The 15,453-nt window shown below is 46.5% G+C and overlaps 1 protein-coding gene across 3 annotated transcripts; it reads left to right on the forward strand.

The window, feature by feature from the left end:
* Positions 1 to 7,151: 7,151 nt before the first annotated feature.
* HEY1 (hes related family bHLH transcription factor with YRPW motif 1) lies at positions 7,152 to 11,013 on the forward strand. Of its 3 annotated transcripts, none has more exons than XM_017521873.2 (5): positions 7,152 to 7,486; positions 7,764 to 7,839; positions 7,965 to 8,060; positions 8,320 to 8,401; positions 9,273 to 11,013. In XM_017521873.2, exons 1-5 carry the CDS (start codon positions 7,398 to 7,400, stop codon positions 9,854 to 9,856), a joined length of 927 nt encoding a protein of 308 aa, XP_017377362.1. In that variant the 5' UTR covers positions 7,152 to 7,397; the 3' UTR covers positions 9,857 to 11,013. The 3 variants fall into 3 exon arrangements, with proteins under 3 accessions (XP_017377362.1, XP_017377363.1, XP_017377364.1); XM_017521874.2 differs by having other exon boundaries at positions 7,156 to 7,486; positions 7,965 to 8,048; XM_017521875.2 differs by lacking the exons at positions 7,152 to 7,486; positions 7,764 to 7,839; positions 7,965 to 8,060; positions 8,320 to 8,401 and adding an exon at positions 8,670 to 8,835.
* The last annotated feature ends 4,440 nt before the right edge of the window (positions 11,014 to 15,453 follow it).

The following is a 15,453-nucleotide window of genomic DNA, read 5'->3' on the forward strand; positions in this document are numbered from 1 at the left end:
TCTTGAACTCCTGACCTCAGGTGATCAACCCACCTCGGCCTCCCAAAGTGCTAGGATTACAGGCGTGAGCCACGGCGCCTGGCCCTTTTTTTTTTTTTTTTTTTGGTATCATTTTAACTGAGAAAAGAATACACTGTAAATTATTCTTTAAGGAAAAGAGAGTGTCTTGGAATCAAACCAATGGCAGAGATTCAGATACAACTTTGGGCAAATCTCTTAATTCCTTTTGCCTGGGCTTCCTTTTTTAAAGCTAGAGAAAATAACTCCCCTTTCCTGGGTTGCTGTGAGAATTCAATAAGTTATACGTGAAGTTCTCAAAACAGTTTCTGGTATATAGGTGCCATGAAGTGCCATGAAGGTGTTTGTTATTACAAAGTATTTAAAAGGTAATACAAATTATTTTTAAGTAATTGGTTTCTTTGATTAGTCAGCAAATAACTTTCAGAAATAGGAAGTCAGATGCTTGCTCTCATTTATAAGTTGGAGTTAAATAACGTGTACACATGGAAACAGAGTGTGGAATCAGAGACACAGGGGACTCGGAAAGGTTGGGGATGGAAGGGGAATGGGTGATGAGACATTACTCAGTAAAAGTTCTATTTCAGCACTTGACTTAGTAATAATTTGTATTAAGTTGCTTTTTACTTGTGATTAATTTTTTTTTGTGGATCTGTCATTTTTAACCAAAAGCAAAATGCATCCACCCTTATACTATGACAGTTTCCCAAAGTGTGTTCCTTGGTATGCAATTTCAATGGAATGTTAGCATATGTTATGTGCGGAAAAAAAAATGTGTTGTAATTAGTGAGTTTGGGAAGTGCTGAGTTAGACAAATGTAAATAAGGCTTCTTTAGTAAGAATGTCTCTGAGGTTTTCACGCTGTAATGTGCTCCGAGATCTTACAGGTGGTTTTCCACATGTATTTGGAAACAGATTCTTTTATTTACAAAGGATCTTGAGAAATTAATGTTCTATGAAATGCATGTTGGTATTTTACATATACATATTTTAAAAGATGTAGTTGATTGCTGTGAAGAGATTCACTGGCAGGCACAAGAGGCTCAGGAACGCTCAGGAAGAAGGCCAGGAGTTCCAGACTTGGTGGCTCAGCAAGGCTCAGGAAGAAGCATCCCATATTCTAAACATCATCATCATCGTCATAACATAAGCATAAGGCATAACATTTGTGTGGCACTTGAAAAAATGCGTTGTCTCATTTTACCTTTCGAAAAACCAAATGAACGCTGAGCTATTATTTTATGGATGAGGAAACTGAGGTTCAGAGGTGAAGGTGTGGTGACAATCTCAAGGTCACGCAGCTAGTAAAGAGCGACTTGAACCCAGGCAGGTGGCTTGAAATCCCTGCTTTTTCCACTGTACCATACCACAGCCTGTTAGGGTTCCAATTAAACAGCTCCTTCAAGGGAAATGCCAAGGCACCCTACATCTGACCTCAATTAGGAAAGTTGATAGTGGAAGTGCACTTTTGCATGGCATTACATGCCACAAGGCAATCTGGTGCTTAAGATGCTGCATCTAGAGAAAGCAGCAAGCATGAGGAACAAAGGAAAACTGGCACTTAGTCAACATTCCTGTGTTCTCATGAAGGAACTCCATGAACTCCATGAGTTCACTCCCAACTTATACATGTATTTATAGCACTACATGCCCAGGAGACGTTTCTTAATAAGAGATTCAAAAAACACAACTCTCACTAATAGTGAATAGCAGATACTTATATTACTCAAAATAATCCAGTTCTCTTAATAAGAAGTGGTGTTTCTTTCTCCTGATGTTAAAAGATTACTTTCTAGAGACTCTGTTTTAATATACCCAATTACCAAATAATTATTTATACTGCCTTTCAACCTCATTAGATGTGTAACAGAGTGTGAGAAGGAAACACAGAAGTAACTTAGTGCTCAGAGTTTATATATTCATGGGCAGAGCAGGTGTATTAAAAGCCAATAATAACAGATGATGTTTATTGGATGCTAACTAATGGCCAAACATTGTTGTAAAGTGCTTCACATAATTGATCATATTTAATTCGTGACATTGAAAAGTATTGTTATTATTGTTATTATTATTTAGATGGAGTCTGGGTCTGTTGCCCAGGCTGAAGTGTAGTGGTGTATTCTTGGCTCACTGCAACCTCTGCCTCCCGGGTTCAAGCGATTTTCCTGCCTCAGCCTCCTGAGTAGCTGGAATTACAGGTAACTGTCACCAGGCTCAGCTAATTTTTTTGTATTTTTAGTAAAGATGGGGTTTCACCCCCTTGGCCAGGCTGGTCTTGAACTCCTAACCTCATGATCTGCCCACCTTGGCCTCCCAAAGCGCTGGGATTACAGGCGTGAGCCACTGTGCCTGGCCGGAAAGTAACTATTATTAATATCACCATTTTACAGATAAGATTATTGAGGCTTAAATGTCACAAGCTAAGAACTTGTGAGCAGCTTGATAGAGATTGTGACTTTTCTGCCTGATTGCTCTAGGCATGGCTCAGTGCCCAGCACAGACTAGGGGCTTTATACAAGTTTGTGAAGCAAATACATAAGCAAGCAGCCCTAAATGTTTCAGCCAACCACTGACTGGCTTCACCTGAAAGTTGTTTTGACAAAGACCTTTGCCTCAGAATGGATACAGCACTTAGACTAAAAGGTCAGAGAGACAGAGAAGCAGCCCCTGCTTTCTCAGAGGTGCAGGTGTAGCCTCTGGTTCTCTTAAGTACCATGTCCCATGATTGTTCAATTGAGATCACCTGCACCCGCCAGCAAACTGACAGAGAAAGGGCCTCATGAAGTGTATCCCAGTAGGGACCTCCACAGCGGCCAATGCTGTCATTAATGAATCACTGAAGATTCTGGGCTTCCTCCTGGGCAGTCCCACACCCAGCTACTGCTTGCATCCCTTCCAACAAGCTGGCCACCCCAAGCCTCGTTCACAGAGAAATGCTGCAGCTGGAGTTTGAGGATGAAGTGTTTCTCTCTGGAGGTTCTACCAGTTTACCTCTGGGGAGGCCCCCACCTGGACCTGGCCTTGTGAATGAATTCCTAAATCTGGAGTGTCTCTCTCTTCCAGGACATCTGGAGTATCTCTTCTGCAAGGGAATGCAGATAAAAACAGCCTGCAGAATGGTAAGTAAATAACTGAACTCAGACTCTACAAACCAGGCAAGAAAATGAGACTTTGAGCGAAATAAAAAAGGGTGATCCTTCAGGACAGATGAATTGTAAAAGGCAATACTTGCTCACTTCCCCACCCCTAATTGGTAAAAGGTCCTTTTCCAGAGGGGCCAGGCCTGGGCAGTCCCATTTAAGCTGGAGAATGGGTCAATTCGCTAGAGGTACCTTGCATTCAGGGTAGCAGTGACTTTTAAAGTCGTTCTTTGCTTAAAGCCTCCAGGGATAAATCCCCTCTACATAGCAGATGGGAGAAAATTGGGGTTGGGGCCCTTAGTGGAACTCTCTCCTCTGATCCTACCACCCATGGTAGGTAGGTCTCCACCCCTTTCTTCTTGGTTATTACTGAACCACCTAGTTCACCTCTTCTTTAAGTCCCTTCCGAACTCCGAACAGGCCTTCCCAGGCCTCATAAAGAATCCTCACCCCCTTGTTTTTCCTTACCAAGGAGTGCTTGCAAGCACTGGAGTATCCATAACTATTTTAGTTGTGTATTCTCTGTCTTCTCCCTAGGATGTGTTTTAGGAGTGCAGGCTTGATGACTTTTGGGTCACCTTTGTTTTCAGGCCCTAGCACAGCTCATGGCACATAGAAGAATACGTATTTATTGGATTCACTGAAAAATGAGAGTCAAAGTTAAGAAGCAGGACAACCTCATTTTTATTTATTTATTTATTTTTGAGACGGAGTTTTGCTCTTCTTGCCCAGGCTGGAGTGCAATACCACCATCTCGGCTCACTGCAACCTCTGCCTCCTGGGTTCGAGCAATTCTCCTGCCTCAGCCTCCTGAATAGCTGGAATTACAGGCATGTGCCACCATGCCAGGTTAACTTTGTATTTTTAGTAGAGATAGGGTGTCTTCATGTTGGTCAGGCTGGTCTTGAACTCCCGACCTCAGGTGATCTGCCTGCTTCGGTCTCCCAAAGTGCTGGGATTACAGGTGTGAGCCGCCGTGCCCGGCCTTCATTTTTAATTTTTTAAGAGACAGAGTCTCTGTTACCAAGGCTGGAGTGCCGTGACATGACTATAGTTCATTGCAGCCTCAACCTCCTGGGCTCAAGCCTAAGCCTCTGGAGTAGATAGGACACCAGCCACCATGCCTGGTGAATTTTTATATTTTCTCTAGAGATGGGGATATTGCTGTGTTGCCAATTGGTCTGGAACTCCTGGCCTCAAGCAGTCTTCCACCTCAGCTCCCTGAGGAGCTAGGACTACAGGTGCATGTCATGCCTGGCTAATTTTAAATTTTCTTTTTTAAGAAATGGGGGTCTTGCTGTGTTGCCCAGGCTTATCTGGAGCTCCTGGACTCAAGCAATCTTTCTGCCTCGATCTCTCAAAGTGTCGGGATTACAGGTGTGAGCCACTGCACCTGGTTATAGAGAACTTCCTTTTTTTTTTTTTTTTTTCCCATTTATTTATTTTATTGCATTTTAGGTTTTGGGAGAACTTCCTTTTTGACAGAAAAGTAATCATGAACATGTGAGCAATATTTCATTTAGATGCTAATGTAGAGCGAAGCATCCCTAACTCCACTTGGTCTTTTCCTCTCACTCAACATCTGCAGCTTGTCCATGCCTCTCCATGGCAGCAGAAATGGGCTAAAGCAGGAAAGACTGACTCACTGTAGATGCCAGAGGCTGGGAAAATTTACAGAGCCAGAGGGGAAGTAGACAAACTGGTTCTGGGGAAGGCTGGCCTGTTTACTTTTGGGAAAGGAATGGAAGGTTAGATGGACTTCTGGAAGGCAGAGGAGGGCAGGTGGGATAGTTTCCTATGCCTGGAGCATCAGGTTCTGGGAGGGAAGAGGCAGGGAGTAGTGATGGATGCCCTGGACTGAAGACTGGGAGAGCCAGGAAGGAGCCTTAAAATTGGCACCTTCAGAGAGAAAGCCGTGGTGGGATTGATCTTGGACTGACAACTGACAGGCAGCATGCAGTGGAGTTTCAGGAAGTCAGAGGTCTGGGGTGCCAGCAACAAACTCACGATGGTTGATGGAAGGGCCCAGCCTAGACAGGGAAGCAGAGGGGCTGGGGCTGGAGACGATGTGAAGTGGAATAAGCTTCTGTGGGAGCCAGGAGGTTGTATTTCCTGGGTGTATGTGTTGGGGGTGGGTGTGGAGGGGAGAGGGTGCCCAGAGAGGAACTATGGATTGGGCCCAGGCGGGCCAGTCAGAGTTTTTGGCATCCAGGGTGTTTTAAGATGGCATTGAGGCTGGGCGTGGTGGCTCATGCCTGTGATCCCAGCACTTTGAGAGGCCGAGGCGGGCAGATCACCTGAGGTCAGGAGTTTGAGACCAGCTTGGCCAACATGGCGAAACTTAGTCTCTACTAAAAATAATAATTAAAAAAAAAATTAGCTGAGTGTGGTGGTGTGCACCTGTAATCCCAGTTACTCGGGAGGCTAAGGCAGGAGAATCGCTTGAACCTGGGAGGCAGAGGTTGCAGTGAGCTGGGATCGCCCCACTGCACTCCAGCCTGGGCGACAGAGTGAGAAAAAATAAAAAGATGGCATTGAGATCAATAAAATACTCTAGAAACCAGGAAGCTTTTTGCAAAGAGCAAACGCCTTTTGTTATCCTCACCGATATGTATTAAGCTTTCCCTCACAGACAGGACTACAAGCTCCAGAGGGGATCTGAGAGGAATGTGAATTGCTCTGCACCTTTGTAAGGGGCAGAAGACCGGATTTTCAAATTTAAAACAATCATCCTGTTTCTGGAATCAGAAATCAGTTTAGAGATTTACAAACGTATTTTTAAAAAATCTGTCTTCCTGGGGGATTCGGGAAGGGGGGACTTCACGTAGCACCCAGTAAACGCCAAGCCACCGAAGCCAGAGATGTGTGTGTGTCTGGGGTCACAGACGTGTATTCCCTCAGCAAGGCCGGCCTTAGACGCAAACGCCAGCACCGCCACCCTGTCGCCGGCTGAGAGGATCTGGCCGCCACCGCCAACGCCGGAGCGGGGGAAGGCGGGGGACAACAAAAAACCCCAGCATAATGGACATCCCCAGTGACGGTTGGGTTTTTTCCGCCCCCCCAGTCAGCCGAGAAAACAAGTGCTCCACTTCCCCGGAAATGAGATGCACAGGGGTATTCATTCCATCCCGCGGCTGGGAAGCCCCTGCGGAAAGGAATCTGGCTGCCTGTGCGGCCTGGATCCCAGAAATCCAAAAAGAACGTCCCCTGAGCCCACAGCTTGCTCCTCCATGTGAACAGCTCCTGGGCTGGTGGCCACCGTGTAGGCGCCCAGTGCCCCCTCTCCCGGCTCCCTGCGTGTTCCGCGGAGCCTCCGGCGCGCGGCCCAGCCAGGTGCACCCCGCACGGCCCCGCCAACAGCGCGCGCCTCCAGCCGCCGGGCACGGGCGGCCACGCAGGCGAGATTTACGGTGGCGCTGGGCGGCGGCTTCCGGGGCCGGCCGGCGCCCAGGCTCCGATTACAGGTTCACACCGGGGGCCCGGCCCGCGGCCGCCCAGCCCCCGCCGGCGCGCCCTCGCGCGGCCCGGCTCCCCGCCTGCCTATTCTTCTCCATTCATGCGGACGCCCAGCGCCGCCGCCGCCGCCGCCGCCAGCGCGGCCGCCGTCGCCGTCGCCGGCCGCCCGGATTGGCTGGCGGCCGCGGCGCCAGCACTTTCCCACGGCCCGCGGCGCGTGCGGCTCACCGGAGGCGCTGCAGGCGAGGCCCTGGCGCGCGGCCAGGCCAATCGGGGCGCGCGGGGCGGGGAGGGGCCGCGGCCGCCGGCGGGCTTGTGTTCTGGCTCGGCCTCCCGCGCCTCCCCACCGCCCGCGCCTCCTCCTTCCCCAGAGTGCAAGCCCGGCGGAGCCCCCGCGGAGCCGACGCACCGCCGCCGGGCAGGGGTGGGCGCGGAGGGCGGGGGCGCGGTCCGCTCGCGCCCTCCGCCTCCCTCCCGCCCCTTCCCGGAGCGGCTGTCAATCAGCGGCGCGAGAAGCCGGATTGGCCGGGAGGCGGCTGTTGCCCTGGAGCTGCCGCCCCGCCTTCCCGCCCCCTCGCCCGCCTTCCCCACTCCCTCGCCCTCCCCAGGGCCCTGGGAAGGGGCTTAGCGTGGGAAAGGATGGTTGAGTTTTAACCAGAAGCAAAGCGTGAGCGGGATCAGTGTGTGCGGAACGCGAGCAGCCGAGCGCGGAGAGGCGCCACTGTAGTTAACTCCTCCCTGCCCGCTGCGCCGACCCTCCCCTGGAGCCCCCGGGCAGCCAGCATGAAGCGAGCTCACCCCGAGTACAGCTCCTCGGACAGCGAGCTGGACGAGACCATCGAGGTGGAGAAGGAGAGTGCGGACGAGAATGGGTGAGCTGGCTGCGGCGGAGCGGAGCCAGAGCTGGAGGCGAGCGCCGGCCGGCCGCGGTGACAGCGGGCGAGGACCCTTGGCGCGCCGGTGCCCTGCGCTGACCTCAGCGCGTCGCGGGCTGGCGGCCGCCTGCGGCCAGGGAGACTCCCGGGGCGCTTTCCAGCCCAAGTTGCAAAACAGTCTGAGTGCAGGGAGGGAGTGGGGGCGATCTCTTAGATCACCTCCCCTCGTTTAACGGCAATTTCAGTTTTTGTTCGTTTTTTTTTCTCTTTTCAGAAACTTGAGTTCAGCTCTAGGTTCCATGTCCCCAGCTACATCTTCTCAGATTTTGGCCAGAAAAAGACGGAGAGGAGTGAGTCTCTTTGCAATCTCCTTTTATTTTTGTTAATTAACTGAAATAACCACCTTTTTTTTTTTGTCTTTGAAATTCACAGTAGTAATGGAAATGCCTTCCTTTGTTTTGCTTGCCTTCTGCAGATAATTGAGAAGCGCCGACGAGACCGGATCAATAACAGTTTGTCTGAGCTGAGAAGGCTGGTACCCAGTGCTTTTGAGAAGCAGGTAATGGAGCAAGTAGGTAAAGCTCTCCGCGTAGCTATCCGAAGCTCCTGACTCCTTCCCACCATTAATCTCATCCGCCTTGGAAAATAGCCGTGTCGCTGTGCCTAGATGAATTCGTACACAGATGCCAACGTATTTTGTGAAGACAACTGATTTTGTTTTAGTCCATACTTTATGATTTACAAAGCTTATATATTTGCTTATATGTATTCATATTTTGTCTCCCAAAGGACCTTGTGCCAAATCAATCTTTTGTCATTCTCATCTTTAGGGATCTGCTAAGCTAGAAAAAGCCGAGATCCTGCAGATGACCGTGGATCACCTGAAAATGCTGCATACCGCAGGAGGGAAAGGTACATCTCCTAGACCTGGTGGGGGCTCTAAGTGTTTGGCATAGAGTGAGCAGCGGCTGAAGGCCAGGATTGGTGCAGTAGCTGCCTGATGTTTCTCTGGTGGTGGGGAGAGAACGGTGTGTGGTATATGTCAGTACATTTTGAAATGCACATAGAATCTTATCCGGTGAATTCACCACTCCAATTCTCTGCAGATTGAGCTAGTGCATCTTTTGGAAAATATCTATTATTTGTGAGGTCTTCAAAAGTTGTGACAGCCCTGATTCAGATCAGGTAGCTCTCACATTTGTCCATCGCTATTTTGAGAAAAAGCATTCAAAAGCAATATGTGGTCTTATTTTGGTATATGGGATTGAAAAAAATGTGCTGTCACATGCCTCTTGAGGAAAGAAATGTATTGTGGTTAAGTAGAGAAGACCTAACAGGAGACCAAGGTCTGTGTGTCTGTCTCCAGCAGGAAAATGCTTTACTGAGGTCCCAGTGCCTAAAAGCTCCACGATGATAACTTACATCTGTGTGTCTAATGAATTTCACTGCTCTGTGGTTTCTCTGTCCTTGATGTATTTTTTGTTGTTGTTGAGGGAAAACATTAAAGGAATGAGCATAGTTTCATCTGCTGGTAGGGTATAATTCCAGTTTCTGCTCTGCAGATTCTAATTGGACTTTGAACTCGTATTAGCAAACACATTCTGCTCATGTTAATTAATGCAAAGATTTCTGTTGACTCCAAAATATTTAGACTTTCGGAAGAACCCTTGAGTGTTGTTTTTAAGGGATGCGGGTATCTGCCAGGAAGGGCTGCCTCTGGGATTGAAAGAAATTCGGGAAATGAGCAAAGCCCTGAGATTTTTTCTTTTGTTCTTTTCCTTAGGTTACTTTGACGCGCACGCCCTTGCTATGGATTATCGGAGTTTGGGGTTTCGGGAATGCCTGGCAGAAGTTGCCCGTTACCTGAGCATCATTGAAGGACTAGATGCCTCTGACCCGCTTCGAGTTCGACTGGTCTCGCATCTCAACAACTACGCCTCCCAGCGCGAAGCCGCGAGCGGCGCCCACGCGGGCCTAGGACACATTCCTTGGGGGACCGCCTTCGGACATCACCCTCACATCGCGCACCCGCTGTTGCTGCCCCAGAACAGCCACGGGAACGCGGGCACCACGGCCTCGCCCACGGAACCGCACCACCAGGGCAGGCTGGGCTCGGCACATCCCGAGGCGCCTGCTTTGCGGGCGCCCCCTAGCGGCAGCCTCGGACCGGTGCTCCCTGTGGTCACCTCCGCCTCCAAACTGTCGCCGCCTCTGCTCTCCTCAGTGGCCTCCCTGTCGGCCTTCCCCTTCTCTTTCGGCTCCTTCCACTTACTGTCTCCCAATGCACTGAGCCCTTCAGCACCCACGCAGGCTGCAAACCTTGGCAAGCCCTATAGACCTTGGGGAACGGAGATTGGAGCTTTTTAAAGAACTGATGTAGAATGTGGGAGGGGAAAGTTTGAAATCCCAGCTGGGCTGGACTGTTGCCAACATCACCTTAAAGTCGTCAGTAAAAGGAAAAAGGTACACTTTCAGATAATTTTTTTTTAAAGACTAAAGGTTTGTTGGTTTACTTTTTTCTTTTTTAATGTTTTTTTCATCATGTCATGTATTAGCAGTTTTTAAAAACTAGTTGTTAAATTTTGTTCAAAGCATTACATTGAAATAGTATAAGCCAATACTTTGTGATAGGTTTGCACTGTGCCTAATTTACTTTGTAAACCGGAATGATTCCGTTTTTGCCTCAAAATTTGGGGAATCTTAACATTTAGTATTTTTGGTCTGTTTTTCTCCTTGTATAGTTATGGTCTGTTTTTAGAATTAATTTTCCAAACCACTATGCTTAATGTTAACATGATTCTGTTTGTTACTATTTTGACAGACTAAGGTGTTGTATAAATAATATTCTTTTGGGGGGAGGGGAACTATATTGAATTTTATATTTCTGAACAAAGCGTTGACAAATCAGATGATCAGCTTTATCCAAGAAAGAAGACTAGCAAATTCTCTGCCTCCTATAGCAGAAAGGTGAATGTACATACTATTGGGGGCCCTGAATCAATATGACCAGCTGCTGGTGTCTGCCAGGACTGGCAGTTCTGATTTAGTTAGGAGAGAGCAGCTGATAGTTAGGTCTCATTTGGAGTGTTGGTGGAAAGGAAACTGAAGGTAATTGAATAGAATATGCCTGCATTTACCAGCCCCAGCAATGCAATGAATTTTTAATCACACGGATCTCAAATTCACAAATGTTAACATGGATGAGGGACCATGGCGTGCAAGCGGTCAATTGAGTAGTACAGTGGAACCTGTTAAATGCATCCTAATTTTCCTGGAACTGCCATATTTTCTTTTGGAAATTTTTATGTGAGTTTTCCTTTTGGTGCATGGAACTGTAGTTGCCGAGATATTTAAAAGGGTTTTCCTGCCTCCTTCTCTTTGATTTATTTAATTTGATTTGGGCTATAAAATATCATTTTTCAGGTCTATTCTTTTAACAGGTGTAGTTAAACGACCTCCACTGAACTGGGTTTGACCTCTGCTGTACTGATGTGTTGTGACTAAATAAAAAAGAAAGAACAGTATTCTGTGGTGTATGTCTTACATACCTCAGCCTTTCCCCCTCTTGGCTAAGAAAACATAAACTTTCCTTGGTTTTCCTTTTTGCTGATCAGTTTGTATGTTTACCAGTTTCATTCTTCTTGGACTTCTAAACGGTGTGAATTCGTGCCATTGAATAAGGTGACTTCATTACAATGCAGAGCTTTGGCCTGCCTCCCACAAGGGGACATGGCCCTTTTGCTCTTATGTCCGATGGTCTGGCCCTAAACTGGCCATCTGTGGACTAGGAAAGTTGACATCAGACTGAGACTTACAGGGGTGGAAGGAAACTTGAATGAAATGTTTTAAAAGCGTATTGACTATTTGACACATATTTACTGAGAGTACCTACTATGTGCTCAGTTCTATGCTGAGAGAATGGAAATTTATTTTTTTATTTTTTTAAATGGCAAAATAGGAACACCCAAATGTTGCTATCCCTGAGACCCTGTGCATGGGCTGGGAAATCTGAGCTGTGGCAGGCTGTAATTCTGCACCTGCACAGCTCCAGGAGTCTTCACTGGTCTTGTTTCCAAGGAATTCATTTAACTCTTTAGTTGCATTGGACTCCTGAGCTGTGTGTCGAGGAAGCTGACATACGCTTTAGGTTAGAACAAAACACTGCCAGCCCGAGGTTGTATTCTGGGCCCCAGGGGAGAGGAGTGTCTTCCCATTGCCTTAAAAGAAGTTCTCTGCCAATTAAAGAGTGCTCCTCAGGAGTTTGCCTTGATCCTGAGGGTAGTGGGGAGGAGAGGGAGAAAACCCATGCTGGCAGATGATAAAATAAAGCCTTCCTTTTCTTTGCCCAAACACAGAGCTCCTCCTCCCATTTAGTGAAAAAAAAACACAGAAAGGAAAGAAGTTTGGGCTTTGAATTTGAGCACTGACTTCTGGTCCCTGTGAAGGGATGGGAGACTGGCATTTTTGCGATTATGGGTTTCCAATCCCTTGAAAGCTTTCTGTGCATGGCCTCAGACATTGATCCCTCTTGTGATGCACAGCCCTGCTCTCAGCATTGCCTGTGCCACGCAGACACTCTTTCTGTCTGTCATAAGGCTGTGATGGAAAGTGTTATGCTAATTTCTGCCAAGTGTCAGTTTAATTTTAGCAACCGCGATTTCCAGTGACATTACAGCATTACTGAACAGCATTGAGCTTCGAATGTCTCTTACTGTTACATACGTTTAGATGGCTGCTAATGTGGCAGGAAGAAAAGGCTCTCATTTGCTGGCTCTGCTGAAAGAGTGTGACATTGTAAAACATGGAGCACTTCCATTTGTCTCAACCATGACAGCTAGATCTGGTTAGTACTTTTTTCTTTTAGCGGGAGGTCTGGCAGTTCACTTCCAGATTACTTGCTTTTCCATGGAAATATTCTGGTTTCTTTTCAAGCCCTTTCAAGGTGAAAGTATCTGAGGATGGTGCAGGTGGAGTGTGAGCTTCCTGGGAAGCAGGATGGAGTATGACTACGTACCAATAGTGAATAAAAAAATTAATTTAAGAAAACTCCCATTTCTATTCAGAATCAATGCAATAAAAAAGAATAACATCAGGTTATCAGGGCCAGCACATACACATACACACACACACACACACACACACATACATATATATACACACACATGTATATATACACATATATACACACACATGTATATATACACATATATACACGCATATATACTTATATATACATATATATATATTTTTTTCTGAGATGGAGTTTCACATTTCGCTCTTGCTGCCCAGGCTGGAGTGCAATGGTGTGATCTCGGCTCACTGCAACCTCTGCTTCCTAGGTTTTATAAGCGATTCTCCTGCCTCAGCCTACTGAGTAGCTGGGATTACAGGCATGTGCCACCACGCCCGGCTAATTTTTGTATGCTTAGTAGAGATGGGGTTTTTCCATGTTGTTCAGGCTGGTTTTGAACTCTCAACCTCAGGGGATCCGCCCACCTCGGCCTCCCAAAGTGCCAGGATTACAGGTGCCAACCACCACGCCCAACCAGGGCCAGCATATCTTTGTGTTATATGTATATTTATAATACATCTACCAGTGTAAACAAAATTTTTTCAGAGAATGCGTAAATTTACCTTATAAGGAAAATAGTATCATTGGTTATAAAGAATCTTGAAGGGCCTCAATAATTACCCACTTATTTTCATTTAATGTATTACCATGAATTAATATGATGAAGTAGATAGATGGGCAGAATTCTTGTATTTAAAAAAGCTTCTAAAAGAAGAATCTGAGAAATAATTGTTTCTAATGTATTCAGTCTAGCTAAATTAGGATGTGATTTTTATTCAGGTTTTAATTGCCCCACACTGTGACTCACTAAAATCATGATATTTTAAATATAGATTACTTAAATTTGAAATCCCTCAGGAAATGTTTTATCTCCTACTTATACTTTTCCCCAGCCCTTCCCATCTATACCAGTATCATAGCTTTGATGCCTTCATTAGTTTCTAGTGATGATTTATAATTAAAATCACTTCAGAGCTAGTATCATCCGAGACACTGCTTCAAATGTGCCCCAATTTCATTTACAACTGGAGTCCCAGGGAATGAGAGCATCTTGGAAAGGGAACCAGAATTTTGGATCCTGCTTTTACCTAATTGGGTGACACTGGATAAGTCATTGCAATTCTCTGAATCCTGCTTTCCTCATTCTGAACCCCACTTTCCTCATCTGCCAAATAAAGTGGTTGGACCCAGTGAGGGTCCTAGGTGCCATGTGACAGAGACTGGCACTACTGGGGAGGGATACAGTGGTGTCAGGTGAGTGATGACCCAGGGAGCATGTCACATGTTCCCAGCACCCATTCTGTCTCCAGGTCTGGCTGAAGGGTCAGGCCAATTGTTCCTATGTGGGAATTTTTGTCCAGCATTAGCAGATCTTTCAAGTTTTCAAGGGCATCTCCGAATTTGGATTTTTAGGTGAAATTGTCCGATCTTTATTGATTGGTCACTAATTCACCAAAACCTGTTTGCCAGCAAGACTGAGCCATGGGCAACAACCATTCCTCAGCTTCCAGGACTCTAACCTGAATGGCCCTCTGGAGGGTTAGACTTTTCTCATCTTTATCATGCATGGTTTGAATATGCTACAATAAACGGGTAAGCATAAACTAAAATAAAATAAACACTGCAGTCATTAGGCAGCTGTAGGTGGTTTTGTGTAAAGATTATGGGTAGAGTTTTTTACCAAATTACTTCTGGATTGTCCAATTTCCTCAAGGTAAAATAAAACAAGGAGAGAGAAGCTTGATGCTTCACAGAAACCTCTTCCAAAGGTGCTCTTGACTTGGTCCTTTCGTTCCCTTTGCCACGGAGAAAGACGAGTTCTCAGCCTGGCAGCCTGAAATGAAAGAGTGAGTGCGTAGCTCGCTTGTGACTCAGCACACTGAAGTACTAAAGGCGCCATCTGATTTCAGGAAGTAAGAAGTCTCAGCAAAAAGCAAGCTGTTTTGAACTTCAACTTGAAATATAATGCCGGCCTTGATCTTGATGAGCTGCAGGGCTTTTCTCCCAGATCCTTCTGTGTTCTGCTCTGGGGTGGGGGTGGGGGGAGGGGAGAAGAAAGCTGAGGAGAAAGAAACTCAGGCCTTTTTCTTTGAGCTGTCTGTAGGTATTGACAGGCATTTGCCACAGAGCTGTTCCCCCAAGCCTGTAAATCCCAGCAAAATTCAAGGTAAACAAATGTCCCTAAGAGATGGGTCTGAGAAACACAGACAGGTTTCTGGATTTTGTGTTAATCCCCTGCCACATTATGCTTCTTTATAATTTGGATGTGAAATTTCTCATTGAATTTATGCCTATGTTAGTATTTTTTTGCTATAGTCAAGTTAAAAGACCATGCCTAAATTTGAAAACTCTTATTCACAGATGGTTGGTATGTTATCTATGGCTTGATCTAGCAGAAGAGACTTGAAAACATTATATTTTAGCCAGAGAGAGACTGGCGGTTACCTCTGACAGAGCTGCTACCTAAACAGTTTCTGTAGCTACTTTTAGTTTTGTTTGTTTTTTAAAAAATGCTTGCCCCCACCATGGTTTTGTTTCTGGTGCATAGGAATGTTCCATAAATGCAGAATTTAATCATAAAATTAAAGAATGACATATCTGAGCCTGTGATCATCCTCTTTGACCTCATTTCCTACCACTCACCCCTCCTCACTGCTCCAGCCACACTTGCTCTCTGCTGTTGTGGGAACGTGCTCTGGAAGTTTGCATCTCCAGGCCTTTGCACTGGCTGTTCCCCGTGCCTGGAATGCTTTTCCCGCAATGGTCTGCTGACCTATCTGTAATCTCTACCTGGGGCTCTGCTCAAAGGTCACCTTCCCCACCTGGTCTTTCCTTACAACTCTATTTAAAACAATCATCCCACTCTCACCCTCTCATCCCCACTTATGCCTCT

Source organism: Cebus imitator, unplaced genomic scaffold, assembly GCF_001604975.1.
Source record: "Cebus imitator isolate Cc_AM_T3 unplaced genomic scaffold, Cebus_imitator-1.0 Scaffold22, whole genome shotgun sequence".
Lineage (NCBI taxonomy): Eukaryota > Metazoa > Chordata > Mammalia > Primates > Cebidae > Cebus > Cebus imitator.

Coding starts and splice junctions, on each gene's coding strand:
- HEY1 (XM_017521873.2), top strand. CDS start 7,398: ATGAAGCGAGCTCACCCCGAGTACAGCTCCTCGGACAGCGAGCTGGAC. Junction 8,061..8,319: donor AGAAGCAGGTAATGGAGCAA/GTAGGTAAAGCT, acceptor TCTCATCTTTAG/GGATCTGCTAAGCTAGAAAA. Junction 8,402..9,272: donor GCATACCGCAGGAGGGAAAG/GTACATCTCCTA, acceptor TCTTTTCCTTAG/GTTACTTTGACGCGCACGCC.